We start from the raw sequence: 14054 nt of genomic DNA, 5'->3' as shown, positions 1-14054 counted from the left end.
CCGGTCCTCCGGGTTGAATCTTCGGTCGGGGAGCGCGACGAAGGCGACCCCGCCCCTGCGCAGCACGCGGTGGAAGGTCGCCAAGGTGCCGAGGAAGTCGACGACGTGCTCGAGGACGTGGTTGGCGACGACGAAATCCAACGACTCGTCTCGGAATCTTTTCAAGTAGTTGGCGTCGTCGACGACGTCGACGGGGTGGGCCCGGATCCCTCGAAGCCAGCCCTGATGCGTCGCGTCCGTCCCGCCGTACTTGACCAAGAGGTCCGCGGTCGACAACTCGTCGACCAGCCTCACGGTCGTCGGCGGCGCTTTCCTCGCGGCGCGTTCCGCGTTTATCTTGCCGAGCGTGTGGTTGCTCAGCAGCGGCGTCGACTTCGCGCCGATCTCGATCCCGTCGCCGCGAATATACTCGCGCGCAATCAGTAGGCGCGTCGCATACCTACGTGGGCGCATAGGTCATAGGTCCATAGGTTCCAGACGAGGCTACGTAGGCGCGTAGGCGCCTACGTAGCCCGTGAAAGGTCTCGTAGGCGCCTACGTAGGCATGTATGCGACGACACTGTCGCGTACTTATTTTTCCACAGCTCGGACGGCTCCGGCAGCACCGTGTCCACCTCCTTCCACGGCGGCTGCGCCGAGGCGAGCAACAAACCGAGGCTCGACCAGAGCATGGTAAAGCACGAAACGCGCGTCATCGCGCGTCCAGCGGTGTCGGGTTGCGTCTAGCGGTGTTGGCAAGTTGACCAAGTTATTGAAGGGGATGCGCGCCCGACTGCGTCCGACCGGGGAGGGGAGGCAGGTCCGCGGAGGGACCCCCGCGGAGGGAACCAGACCGAGCAGGCGCGGGGCGGCAGCTCCTGAGTCGCCTCATCAGACGACACAAGTTGAAAAATGCTAGAAAATTTACCTTAGGTGCCAAAGCACGAGCCACCCACGGACAAAAGATTCGAACCTCATGGCGAGGTGGGTGGGTGGGTCCGGAGGCCTGGTTTGGAAAATCTACAGTGTACTGATGGGTACTTGTAACGCGCGCGCGCGCGCGCGGTCATGACCCGCGGTGCCGCGGCTGACGGTCGCGCGGCGCCTCGGCGACGTGTCTTCACGCCGCTATCGTCGTCTCTGGGCAAGCGCCGCTTCTCGCCGCGGCGAGTCGAGCGGCGCGGGTGCCCGTTCTCATCGCAAAGCGGAGATTGGACCGCGCAGCTCCGCGACACGAGAGAGCGCGCGCGCGGAATCGCGCGCGCGTTGTGGCGATTTTGCGAGCGGCAACTTGAAGGCAACTAACGAAACGGAGGTCCCTGATTGGCCAGGAGGTGGGTGGGTGGGTGCCGGGCCCGCGATACGCCTCGCGATCGAAGAATCCGGCATGAGGTACCGCGGGATTTATCCCGGGCGGCTCTTGGCCAAAGCGATGGGGGCCCGTGACGATGGTAAGAGCGGTCGAGGTCCGCGACATTCAAGCTTTGAGAGACGCAGAAAACCTTCTGAGAGTGTGCCTTCCGATCGTCGCTGCGATCATCGCTCTGACCATTTATAACTTCGCCCTCTATTTCAGCTACCTCGATGCCTAAAATGCGACGCGTCTGGATAGCCCTGGTCGTAATCGCAGGGCTCGTGTGCGCTCTTCTCTATATCACGCATCAAGACAACCCGCTCGTGGTCGACGACGGCGGGTCGGAGTTTAACGTGACCGAGACGCTCGAGGACTTTCGGTGCTACCTCACCGCCTGCGACGCCGCCGCGACGGCGGCGTGCTGCGGCGGCGCCGCGTGCGCGACCGTCGAGGACGCCGCGTGCTGCCGGCGGTCGGTCTGGGCGCGGGGCGGGGGCGACTACGCGTGGGTTCCGCACGAGGCGCTCCGATGCGTCGACCGCGCGTGCCGCGCGGAGGGCTTCGGCCCGCACTGCGACGAGGCCTGTGCGCCCTACGGTACGGGGAGGTGGTGCGCCCGCCGCGTCGCCGCGGACGCCGTCCTGGCCCCGCGCGCGCGCCTGTCGGACGCCGACTACGACGCGCGTCTCTCGCGGGCGTGCCGCGACCCCGAGGGCGTCGTCGTCGACCGCCGCGGCCGCGTCGTCCCCCGCCTCCACGCCGAGGCGCACGACAATGCGCTGGGCTCGTGCGTCGCCTCCCTCGCCGACGACGTCGTCTTCGTCGGCGACAGCCAGACGAAAATGATGCGATTCGAATACGCGCGGTGGCTCGACGGCGGGCGCCGGGAGCCCTACGGCATCAGCGCCGAAGATTTCGGGCCGGCGCCGGGCGCGGTCCCGGACGAGGCGGCGGCGCCGCCGCCGACGAGCATGGCCGCGCTCGTCGCGGCGCGCGGCTACGACGGCGCGCTCGCGGGAGCCTTCGAGGAGGTCACGGGCGTCTACGCCAAACCGAAGCGCGGCTTCGAGGACAAGAAGCGGACGAACCTCAACGCGACGCTCGAACGCCTCGCCGAGCGGACGCGGCGAAACCGCGCGCGGCGGGGCCTCTACGTCGTCGGCTTCGGCGTCTGGGACCTGACCTTCAGCGGCGAGGACGACGTCGTCGGGCGGTTCGAGGCCGAATTCGCCGCGTTCTTCCCGCGCCTCCTGGACCTCGTCGCCGGTGCCTACGACGAGGCCGACGTCGTCCTCCGCAATCTCTGGACGTCGTTCGAGCGCGACAAGGGCGCCAGCTGCGGCGCGCTCCCCGAGGTCGCGCGATCCGAGGCTTTGAACGAGGCGATCCGCCGCGTCTTCGACGCGGCCGCGCCCCCGGCGAACGTGCACCTCCACCTCCTCGACGTCGAACAGCTCTCGCGGCCGCGGCGCTTCGAGATGCCGCAGACGTCCGACGGGCTGCACTGGGCCTGCAACTCCAAGGCGAGCTTCCCCGGCGGCGCGTCGCGGTGCCGCTACACGCTCAACGCCGTCGACCGGCCGGACGAGGTCGCCTGGGCCGGCCTCCAGATCGCCCTCCACGAGGTCTGCGCGCGACGCGGCCTCTACGCCCGGTAAGGGGCCTGTTTGTCCGCGCGCGCCCCCGAGGGCTCATTAACTTGAAGGGAAACTCGCCCTTCGCTTGAAGGATTCCAACCGGCGGGCAGCATGGCGGGCAGCACACGAACCTGAGCCCAGACATGCAGGAGGCTGCCGTGGCGAAGAAGTATGCGTCGAAGCTCAAGGCCAAGGCGGACTCCGAGCGCAAGGGCTCGGGCTGGTGGCGCATGGAGGACCTGAAGGCGGCCTTCAAGCGCTTCGCCGACAACCCCGACGACCCCGAGGCGTCCTACTTCTTGGCCAAGGCGCTCCAGATGGCCGGCCAGGCGGACAAGGCCGAGGAGCGCTACGACCTCTTCGCCGACCGCTGCCGCCAGCGCTTCGGGAGCGCCGCCGCGGCCATCGAGCACTACGAGGACGTCGTCGCCAAGCTCGAGAAGCGCGCGACCGCGGACGGCGACACGGGCCGCGCGGACCCCAAGGCCGTCACCGTCGAGGACTACAAGGGCATGCGGCGGAACCTCGGGCTCGCCGAGGAGCGCAAGCGCAAGCGACGGAAGGGCTGCGTCCTGTCGTGACGCGCGCGCGCGCGTAAGCGCGAGACGCGTCGGAGACCTTAGCACTCGCCGCACGTCGCGGGACAGGCCTCGAACGCGAACACGTCGGCGTCGTCGCGCTTGTCGCAGTTCTCGCTCTTCTTGGAGACGTAGTCCTCGCACGTGTTTTTGGATTTCTTGTAGAACCAGCTCGTCGAGTCCGCGCACGTCGCTTCGCACTCGCCGCACGTCGCGGGACAGGCCTCGAACGCGAACACGTCCGCGTCGTCGCGCTTGTCGCAGTTCTTGCTCTTCTTGGCTACGTAGTCCTCGCACGTATTCTTGCTCTTCTTCCAGTACCAGCTCACCGAATCCGCGCACCCGTCCGCGGGGAACGGCGTCGGCGCGGGCGCCGGGACCTCGCATGCGTCGCACGCGACGGGACACGCTTCAGGACTTGAAACCCCTGATTCTTCGTGGACGTACTTGCTCTTACATCGCTTCGACTTCTTCGCGACGTAGTCGCAGTCGTACTTCGACTTCTTCCAGTACCAGGACGTCGAGTCCGCGCAGTCCCCATCATCCGTGGGAAAGGGCGTGGGCGCGGGCGCCGGCGCCTCGCACTCGCCGCACGTCAGCGGACAGGCGTCCTCGGCCTACGATGCGAGAGTCGCGCGAACCGCGGAAGCGGGGACGCCGCGCGCGCGCCTTGACTTTGTTGTCGTCCTTCTTGAGACAGTTTTTCGACTTCTTCGTGACCTGCGGGGGCGACGCGATCACGGTCTCCTAAAAAGACCGGGACGCGCGCGCGCGCGTAGTCCTCGCACGTGTTCTTGCTCTTCTTCCAGTACCAGCTCGTCGAGTCCGCGCACCGCTCGCCGTCGTCGTTGTCCGCGGGGACCGTGGGCTCCGGCGCGGGCGGGGCGCGCGTCGGACGGGACGTGGGCTCGCCGGGCGCGTCGCAGCAGCAGCCCTCGTCGGCCGCGCAGACCGGGTCCTCGTAGTCCTCGCAGCGGTCGCAGCTCCGGGGGCACAACTGCCACGTGTAGAGCTCGTAGCCGTTGTAGTCCGCCTGGAAGTCGTCGCAGCCGTCGTCCGCGATGCCCGCGCAGGCTTCGCCGACCGCCGGGCCCAGGTCCGCGATGATGCCCAGCGGATCGTCGAAGCAGCCCCGCGGCTCGCGGCAGCAGCCCGAGTCCGAGACGCAGACGGGGTCCTCGTAGTCGCCGCAGCGGCCGCAGCTCAGCGGACAGAGCTGCCACGTGTAGAGCTCGTAGCCGTTGTAGTCCGCCTGGAAGTCGTCGCAGCCGTCGTCCGCGATGCCCGCGCAGGCTTCGCCGACCGCCGGGCCCAGGTCCGCGATGATGCCCAGCGGATCGTCGAAGCAGCCCCGCGGCTCGCAGCAGCAGCCCGAGTCCGAGACGCAGACCGGGTCCTCGTAGTCGCCGCAGCGGTCGCAGCTCCGGGGGCACAACTGCCACGTGTAGAGTTCGTAGCCGTTGTAGTCCGCCTGGAAGTCGTCGCAGCCGTCCTCGACGATGCCCGCGCAGGCCGCGGCGACGCTCGCCCCGGAGGTCCGCGACGATGCCCATGGGATCGTCGACGCAGACGTCGCCCGCGTCCTTCGTCGGCTCGCGCGTCGGGTCGGACGTCGGCGCGGGCACCGGTTCGCCGGGCGCGTGCGTCGGGCGCGACGTGGGCTCGCGCGTCGGGCGGCGCGTCGTCGGGTCGGGCGTCGGCCCGAGCGTCGTCGGGCCGCGCGTCGGGTCGGACGTCGGCGCGGGCACCGGTTCGCCGGGCGCGTGCGTCGGGCGCGACGTGGGCTCGCGCGTCGGGCGCGGCGTGGGCTCGCGCGTCGGGTCGCGCGTCGGCCGCGCCGTCGGCGCCGCGACCGGCTCCCCGGGCGCGTGCGTCGGCCGCGCCGTCGGCGCCGCGACGGGCTCGCTCCCCTCCGTCGGCTCCTGCGTCGGCGTCGGCGGGTGATCGGCGGCCGCGAACTGCGGCGCCCAGCAGTCGGAGAGGTCGTCGGCGAGCGTCGTGCACGTGCACCGCGTCTCGAACCAGTCGCCCGCGTCCGCGTAGGCCAGGACGCCGTAGGCCATGTCCGCGCTCGCCGTCTCCGACCCCGAGTCGGCGACGGCGACCTCGTAGGCGTAGCCGTAGCAGGGCACGGGCTCGAACGTGTCGTAGACGCGCTCCTCGTCGTCGACGTAGTCCGCCGGCGGCGTCGGGACCAGGAGCACGTGGACGACGTCGGCCGCGTCGCCGATCTCGACGGTCACGGACTCGGGGTCCTTGCCGTCGAGCTTCCAGTAGGTGCGGCCGCCGTCGGCGTCGAGGCGGACGACGCGCGCGGAGAAGAAGCGGTCGTCGTCGACGCACGACGCGTGGACCGCGTTGAGGTCCGCCGGGTTCGCGTCGGCGTCGTCCGTGTCGAGGTCGTCCCAGGCGACGGTGATCGTGACGAAGTCGCCTGCGTCGAAGCCGTCGAGCTTGAGCGCGTTCCAGCCGAAGGGCCCCGGCCTCGAATCCGCGGGGCCCGCGACGGAGCCGCCCGTCGCGCCGCTCACGGCCACCGTCGTCTGGAGGTCCTCCAGGGTCGACGACCCGAAGATGCCGTCGCCCTCCAGGGAGCAGCGCGCGTCCGCGTCCTCGGCGACCCAGGCGCAGTCCTGGTCGTCGTCGCCGCCGTAGGTCCACGAATCGCTGTCCGCGCAGTCGTCGACCTCGCACGTGTCGCAGGCCACGGGGCAGCCGCCGTCCTCGTTGTCGGCCCATATTCCGGCATTGTAGGCGTCGAAGCTCGTCTCGATCATGAGGCTGATCTCGTCCGCGAAGAGCGGGTCGTCGACGGTGCGCAGGTGCGCGACAAAGTTCGCGAAGACGTCGCCGAGGTCGAGGCCCTCCGCGAAGAGGAGGGCCCGGAGCTTGAGGAGCTCCCCGGCGTTGCCGAGGTCCACGGAGTACATCTTTCCGACGGCGCCGGGCTGGCCCGCGTGGTTCGCGAGGAACGACCAGAAGAGGAACGCGGCGTAGATGTGGCCGCCGCGGACGCTGTCCGAGATGCCCAGGTCGATGAAGTGCGTCGACGGCTCGACGTCGAAGAACATGTTGAGCGGGATCGGAGGCGTCGCCACGTAGGGGATCGTGTAGGTGTCCGTGCCCGGAAAGTTGTAGTCGCAGCCGAACGACGCGGTGCTCTCCGCGAGCCATCGCCCCCCGCAGGTCCCGTAGGTCCCGCAGAGCTCGCCCTGGAACCCGTGGAACGTCTCGTGGACGACGAAGCCGTAGCCGCTGTGGCCGCGGTCGTAGTAGAAGGTCTTCAAGTCGAAGAGTTCGCCGTCGTCCGTCGGCTCCCACTTCTCGATCGCGCTGCCGTAGAACGGGAACAGCCAGCCGTTGTTGTGCTGGTGGAGGAAGCGGCAGGGGTTGTTCCAGTCGCGCGCGCTGTAGCCGGGCACCTCGGAGCCGCTCGCGTACCAGCTCCAGGGCGCGAGATTGACGGCCATCATGTCCGTCTCGAAGTAGTACCTTTCCCAGACGTGCGAGAGCATCTTCTGCTCCTGGAAGTAGTGGTCCAAATCCAACATCTCCTCCGTGAGGTCGTACATGTCGCCGACGACCAGCTCGTCGAACATGTCCGCGGCGAAGTCGCCGTTCGTGCCCGGCGGCACCTCGTCGAAGTCCTCGGTCCACCAGTCCGTGCCGTACTCGGCCGCCGCGACCCACAAGGTGCCGAAGGCGCCGGAGCCGTAGGTCTGGATGCCGTCGTCGGACGGCACGGCGTCGACGTCCGGGTCGCAGCCGCCCCGCAAGAATTCCGTCTCGAGGTCTAGAAGCATCTTCAGGTCGCCCGGGTCGCCGCAGCGCGCGCCGACCGTCGCGACCTCGTCGGCCGACAGCGCGCCGGCGTAGACGCGGACGTCGAAGAGCTCGCCGGAGAAGGGCCCGAGCGATCGTCGGCCTCGTCCGGCGCGATCTCGGCGTCGAGGTCGCGATCGACGGCCTCGCCGCGCACGAAGATGTGCGTCGGCGTGATGGCGACCTGGGTGCAGTGCCAGGTCTTGAGCGGCGAGAAGGCGTAGGCCTCGCCGTTGACCGTGAGCACGGTCTCGTCGTCCGCCGACGAATCGACGTGGACCGCGAGCGACGGGCCCTCGTAGACGTCGCCCTCGAGCCACTGGTCGCGGTAGAGGTGGTGGAGCTTGAAGAGCACCGTGCTCTCGGCGGGGAACGACGCCGAGAGCTCGTAGGTCAGCGTCTTGGCCGTGAAGTCGACGCGGCTCACGAAGAAGGCCTCGTCGCGCGGGTGGAGCTCGTCCGTGCCGTCGACGGGCGTCGCCGCGGCCTCGTAGTAGGCCGTCACGAGCGAGTCGGGCGCGACGTCGCGCGGCGTCACGGAGATCGGCGCGAGGAAGACGATGCCGTCGCCGAGCCCCGCGCCGCCGCCCTGGAAGTCCTCCGTGTTGCAGACGCAGTTCCCGACCTCGAGGCACTTGGAGATGGGGTCGACGCGGCAGAAGCCGCCCTTGGGCGACGAGAGGAAGATCCACTGACAGCGCTCGGCCGTCTCGCCGACGCAGTCGGCGTACGCGTCGTGCGCCGCGCAGTCGTCGTGCGTGGCGAACTGGAGCGCCTCCGAGGAGATCACGGGCTCCGTGACCTCGTCTCGGTCGTAGGTCGAGTCCGTGGGGTAGACGCACTCCATGTGCGGCGACATCACCTCGGAGCAGCAGTCGTCGGGCGCCTCGTCCTCGTCCTCTTCCTCGTCCTCCTCGTCCTCCTCGTCTTCGTCGTCCGCCTCGTCTTCGTCGCCGGAGCCGTCGCAGGTGGCGTCGCAGGCATCCTCGTAGCGCGCGCAGGCGTCGACGGAGGTGTCGAGGTCCCCAGGGTAATAGCAGGCCTCGCACTCGGCCGAGGGCTCGTCGGCGTTGCAGAATTCCCCGCTCGAGCAGTCGTTGTTGCTCGTGCAGTCCGCGGCGGCCAGCGCGAGCCAGCCTATCACGATCAATGAGCGCATCATTGTCAACAGAACCCGATAATTTTGCGGGGGAAGCGAGTTCAACATGCATGTGTCGAAGTATTCGTTGAAGCACTGAGCCTCGACACAACCAACACTCGCCGCCGCAGCAAGCGTCGCAGCCAGCAGCCAGCCCGCCAGCAGCCAACAGCACCAACAGCACCACCAGCGCCAAGAGCACCACCACCAGCGCCGCCATGTCGCGCGCGGCGCACGACGCCGTGCGGAGCCACCTGGACCTCGGCGGCGAGGAGGTGTCCGCCGGCGCCGCGGCCCAGCTCGTGCGCGAGTGCAAGACGGACCGCCAGGCCGCGGCGGCGCTCGCCGCGGCGCACGACGGCGTCGTGCGGGCGGGCTTCAGCGCGGCCGACGCGTCGCGGGCCCTCGCCTGCGTCGCCGCGCGGCGCGGCGCGCGCGCGTCGCTCGCGCGGCACGCGCTCGACTGGCTCTGCCTCCGCCTCGACCACGGGTCGCTGCCGCGGGCGTTCCGCGAGGACGACGAGGACGAGCGCAAGGGCCCGGACACGAGCCACGTCACCCTCGACATCGTCGCGGCGACCGCGCCCCGGCCGCCGCCGGCGCCGGAGGCGCTCGCGCGGGACGCGAACGCGGACGTCGACGACTGGGAGGCCGCCGAGGACGAGGCCGCAGACGCGGCCGACGACGACGGCGGCGCCGCGGACCGCAAGGCCTTCGCGCTGCGCTACGCGGCGCAGCTCGCCGAGGCCGAGGTCGCCGAGGCGCGCGCCGAGGAGGCCAAGGCCGAGGAGCGCGCCGCGTGGGACGCGCTCCCCGCGGACGAGAAGCGGCGGCGCCTCGAGCGCGAGCTCGAGGCGCTGCGCGCGCGGCACCGCAAGCTCAAGCGCACGAAGCTCAAGCACGCGACCTGCGACAAGAAGACGGCCGTGCGCGACGAGGCCGCGGACATCGGGGACACCATCGCGGGGATCGTGGGCGAGCTCGCGAAGCTGCCGCCGCCGCCGCCGAAGCACAAGAAGCAGCTCGCGCCGCGCGCGCCCGTCGACGACAGCGCGCCGGACCCGGAGGAGGCCCCGGCGCCCGTCGACGACGCGGGCTTCCTCGAGGGCGACCCCGGCGACGACGCCGCCGACGCGCGCGACCCGGCGCCGGCGCCGGCGCCGCCGGACGACGACGACGACGCCGTCGGCGACCTCTTCGCCGCGGCCGAGGCCGCGGCGGCGGTCGCGCCGCCCGTCGAGCACGCGCCCGCGGCGCCCGCGCGCGCCGTCGAGCCCGCCGTCGTCTGGAGCGGCGCGACGCCCCGGGAGAAGCTCGACCAGTGGTGCCGCGAGCGCGGCAACCCGAAGCCCCAGTACGAGGTCGCGTCGAAGGCGACGCTGCGCTGCCGCGTCTGGGCGCCCCAGCGCGAGCGCATCCAGAAGAAGAACGCGCGCAAGGCCAAGGGCTGCGCGGCCGTCGGCCCGCCGACGCTCGTCGCAGGGCAGGACAAGAGAGCGAAATTCCCAACTTCAAAGCCTCATATCTCGGCCGTTTTCCACTCGTTTCGGCTGAATTTTGGACGAGCGATCATCTCTCGGAACGGTCTCGAAGCGTGAATGCTTTTCCCGGAACGCGCGCGCGCGAAACACTCACGTTGAAGCGACATTGAATCACCTTGTGCTGCCCAGGCTCGTCGCGACGGCGGACGTCGGCGACGCGATGCTCGACCCCTGGGCGCGGAGCCGCGCGTGCCCCGGGGGCGCGTCGGGCGCGGGCCGCGACTTCGCCGCGACGAAGGCGCTCTACGCGCTGTCGCCGGAGCTGCCCCTCTACCGCGTGCTGCCCCCGCCGTTCCGGGGCTGGTGGCTCGACCGGCTCGAGGACGCGCGCGCGGCGCGCGACGCGGAGAACGCCATCAGCGCCGAGGCGCGCCAGCAGCTCACGGACAAGAAATTAGACGACGTGCTCCAGCAGGTGCTCGCGGCCATGGAGGCGCGCGCCGTCGCGGGCGACGACGGCGGCGCGCCGCCGCCGCCGCCGGCCGCGGCGGCCGCGCCGCCGCCGCCCACGGACGCCTGGGAGGACCCGGCGCCGGCGACGGACTCCTGGGAGGACCTGCTCTCGAGCGACGACGAGGCCGCGGCGCCCGCGCCGTCGGAGGCGACGGCGAGCGTCGCCGCGCCCGAGGCCGCCGCCGCGCCCGAGGCGGCCGCCGCGGCGGACGCGCGGCGGCTCAAGCAGACCAAGGCCGGCGACGAGTGGAAGGCGTGGTGGCTCGCGCGGAAGCGGTCCAAGGGCTACAGCGCCATGCGCGAGACGCGGAGCGCGCTGCCCGCGGCGAAGTCGCGCGACGCGTTCGTCGACGCCGCGGCGTACGCGGCGTCGCCGCGCCACGCGGACGGTATTGTTGTTTGCGGCGAGACGGGCAGCGGCAAGACGACGCAGCTGCCCCACTTCATCCTCGACTCGGAGCTCTGCGCCGGCGGCCTGCGGGCGTCCGACGTGCGCATCATCGTCACGCAGCCGCGGCGCGTCGCGGCGACGTCCGTCGCGCGCCGCGTCGCGGAGGAGTGCGGCGAGGACGACGTCGGCGGGCTCGTGGGCTACCACATCCGCCACGAGCGGCGCGTGTCGTCGCGGACGAAGCTGCTCTTCTGCACCGCGGGCGTGCTCCTGCGCATGCTCCGGGGCTTCTCGGACGACGGCGACGGCGGCGACGGCGACGACGGCGACGCGTTCGTCCGCGGGGCGACGCACATCATCCTGGACGAGGTCCACGAGCGCGCCGCGGACAGCGACCTGCTGCTGGCGGCGCTGCGGCGCGCCGTCGCGGCGCAGCGCCGCGAGGCCGCGGCGCGGCGGCGGAAGCTGACGTTGGTGCTCATGTCCGCGACGCTCGACGCGAAGCTCTTCCAGAAGTACCTGGACACGGGCACGGGCAAGGCGGCGACGCCGACGCCCGTGCTGTCCATCTCGGGCCGCGCGCACCCCGTCGCGGAGTACTTCCTCGAGGACGTCGTCGCCGCCGCGGGGCACCGCCACGACTTCGGCGGCGCGGCGGGCTTCGCCGAGTCGGGGCCGGGCCCGTCCGTGCGCGTCGCGCGGCGCGACGGCGGCGACGACGGCCGCCTCGAGCGGGCCATGGCGCGCTACCGCGACGAGGAGGCCGAGCCCCACTCGGGGAACGCGCGGCTCGACTACGAGCTCGTCGTCGCGGCCATCGAGTCCGTCGTCGACGGCGACTTCGCCGACGGCGCCGGGGACAGCGACGACGCGGCGGGCGGCGACGCGCGGCGGGCCGCGGGCGCGGGCACGTCGACGCTCGTCTTCCTCCCCGGCGTCGCGGAGATCCGCCGCGTCGCGGACCTGCTCCGGGGCGGCCGGCGGTTCGCCGACGGCTTCGTCGTGGCGGAGCTCCACGCGAACGCGGCGCGCGACGAGCAGCGCAAGGCCTTCGACCCGGCGCCGCCCGGGTGCCGCAAGGTCGTCCTGGCGACGAACGTCGCCGAGAGCTCCGTGACGCTACCCGACGTCACGGCCGTCGTCGACTGCGGCCGCGTCAAGGAGGTGCGCCACCACACGGGCGGCTCGGAGAAGCTCTTCGCCGCGTGCCCCACGCTCCTCACGTCCTGGTGCTCGCGCGCGTCCGCGCGGCAGCGCTGCGGCCGCGCGGGCCGCGTCCGGCCCGGCGTCTGCGTGCGCCTCTACAGCCGCGAGCACTACGACTGCCGCCTCGCGGACCACCAGGAGCCCGAGCTCATGCGCGTGCCCCTCGAGGAGCTGCTCCTCTCCGTGAAGCTCGCCTGCGACGACGCGCGCGCGACGTCGTCGACGTTCTTCGGCTCCGCGGCGGAGTGGCTCGGCGAGTGCCCGCAGCCGCCGCCGACGCACGCGCTGAGCGCCGCGCTGTCCGAGCTCGTGAGCGTCGGCGCCCTGGCCCACGCCGTCGAGGGCGAGGACGACTCCTGGGCGGCCATGGAGGCGTCGCTGGGCGCGGGCTCGGACGCGTCGCTCGCGCTGACGCCGCTGGGAAGGCACCTCGCGCGGCTGCCCGTGCACCCGCGCCTCGGCAAGATGCTCGTCTACGGCACGCTCTTCGGCTGCGTCGGCCCCGCGGCGTCCGTGGCCGCGGCCGTCGGCGCCGCGGGGCGCGCGGACGCGCTCTTCGCGCCGGACGCGACGCGGTCGCAAAAGGCCGCGCGCGCGCGCCTCGCGCCGCCGCGCGCGGACCTCGTCGCCGCGGGCCGCGCCCTCGACGCCTACCGCGGCGAGCCGGGCCAGCGGGGCCGCGCGGCCCTCGCGCGGGAGCTCGGGTTACACGAGCCCGCGGTCCGCGAGGCGCTCGACGCGCGCGACAACTTCGTGGCGCTCCTCGAGCGCGCGGGGCTCCTCGACCGCGGCGCGTCGGGCCGGCGCGACGCGCCGGCGAACCGCCACGCGGCCAACGCGAACGTCGTCGCGGCCGTGCTGCTCGGGGCCCTCGCGCCGCACGTCGGCCGCGTCGACGCCGCGGCGAGGGCCGACGACGGCGCGGCGATCCGCGGCGCCGCCGTGGAGCTCAGCGTGCCCCGGGTGGCGTCGGCCCGCGCCGCGGGCGACGCCGACGCGCCCGCCGCGGGCGCCGCGCCGAGGCGCAAAGCCGTCAAGTTCGACAGGGCGAAGCTGAGCCCGTCGTCGTTCCTGGCGCTCGCCGACCTCGACGCGGCCGCGTGCCACGTCGCCTTCTTCAGCCGCCGCTGGGACACGAACCGGAGCAAGCTGCTTTTAGGCGGCTGCGCCGTCGCGACGCCCTTCGCGCTCCTGCTCATGTACCCGGGCGACCTCGAGGTGCGGCACGCGGCGCGCGAGGCGACGCTCGCCAACTGGATGACGCTGACCAAGGTGCCCGCGCGCACGGCCGTGCTCCTGCGCGAGCTGCGCAAGCAGCTCGGCTCGACGATCCAGGCCCTCTTCGAGGCGCCCGCGGCCAACTCCGACGAGGCCGCGGCCGCGACGATCGACGTCGTCGCGCGGCTCCTCGCGGAGGAGCCCACGCGCGCGATCCTCGGCGAGTAATTCGAGGGAGAGATCCGCGTTACTGCGAGATCTAGGGAGAGATCCGCGTTACTGCTTTGGGCGCGCCGGTCGTGCGGGGCGGCCTCCCGAGGGCCGCCCCGTGTGGCGCGCGCGCGGCCGTTCTCCCGGCGGGGTGGCGAGCGAGCTTGGCGACGATGCGAGCGTGGCGGTTTGACCTATCGGAGGATCTCGAAGGTCATGACGCGCTGGTTCTCGCCGGAGCCCGAGAGGTTCGCGCAGTCGTCGCCGACGAGCTCGACCTTGGCGCCGCGCGCCTTGACGAAGTCGAGGACGGCCTCGGGCTTGCCGTAGTCGCGCTTCGCCGGGCCGATGAGGGAGAAGCGCGTGACGCGCGTCGACGCCGCGACGGCGGCGAGGAGCGTCTCCTTGGCCGGCGGGTCGAAGCCGTGCCACACGGCGGAGACGGTGATTTTGGAGCCGTCGTCGGCCGCGCCGAAGACCTCGGCGAGCCAGGCCTCGACGGAGGGGCCGCGGAGGTCGCAGATTCC

At 71.8% G+C, this 14054-nt stretch overlaps 3 protein-coding genes across 3 annotated transcripts; 2 read left to right on the top strand and 1 right to left on the bottom strand.

Moving 5' to 3' along the window:
- Positions 1-1563: 1563 nt before the first annotated feature.
- Positions 1564-2991, top strand: AURANDRAFT_62992 (hypothetical protein; the record flags this gene model as incomplete). The annotated part of the gene is made up of 1 exon (XM_009037659.1): positions 1564-2991. The coding sequence occupies one exon, from the start codon at positions 1564-1566 to the stop codon at positions 2989-2991; it is 1428 nt and encodes a 475-aa protein (XP_009035907.1).
- A 2101-nt stretch (positions 2992-5092) lies between these two features.
- AURANDRAFT_71287 (hypothetical protein) lies at positions 5093-8421 on the bottom strand (the record flags this gene model as incomplete). Its single annotated transcript, XM_009037233.1, has 2 exons — positions 5093-7473; positions 7516-8421. A coding segment is annotated over one exon (2259 nt), but the record flags the coding sequence as incomplete, so codon positions are not given.
- A 305-nt stretch (positions 8422-8726) lies between these two features.
- On the top strand, positions 8727-13545 carry AURANDRAFT_62990 (hypothetical protein; the record flags this gene model as incomplete). Its single annotated transcript, XM_009037660.1, has 2 exons — positions 8727-10051; positions 10179-13545. 2 exons carry the CDS (start codon positions 8727-8729, stop codon positions 13543-13545), a joined length of 4692 nt encoding a protein of 1563 aa, XP_009035908.1.
- Between the last annotated feature and the right edge of the window lie 509 nt (positions 13546-14054).

The sequence above is a fragment of the Aureococcus anophagefferens genome, assembly GCF_000186865.1.
Source record: "Aureococcus anophagefferens unplaced genomic scaffold AURANscaffold_6, whole genome shotgun sequence".
In the NCBI taxonomy this organism is placed as follows: domain Eukaryota; class Pelagophyceae; order Pelagomonadales; family Pelagomonadaceae; genus Aureococcus; species Aureococcus anophagefferens.
Note: the sequence above shows the minus strand (reverse complement) of the source record. Positions and strands in the feature narration are given on the sequence as shown.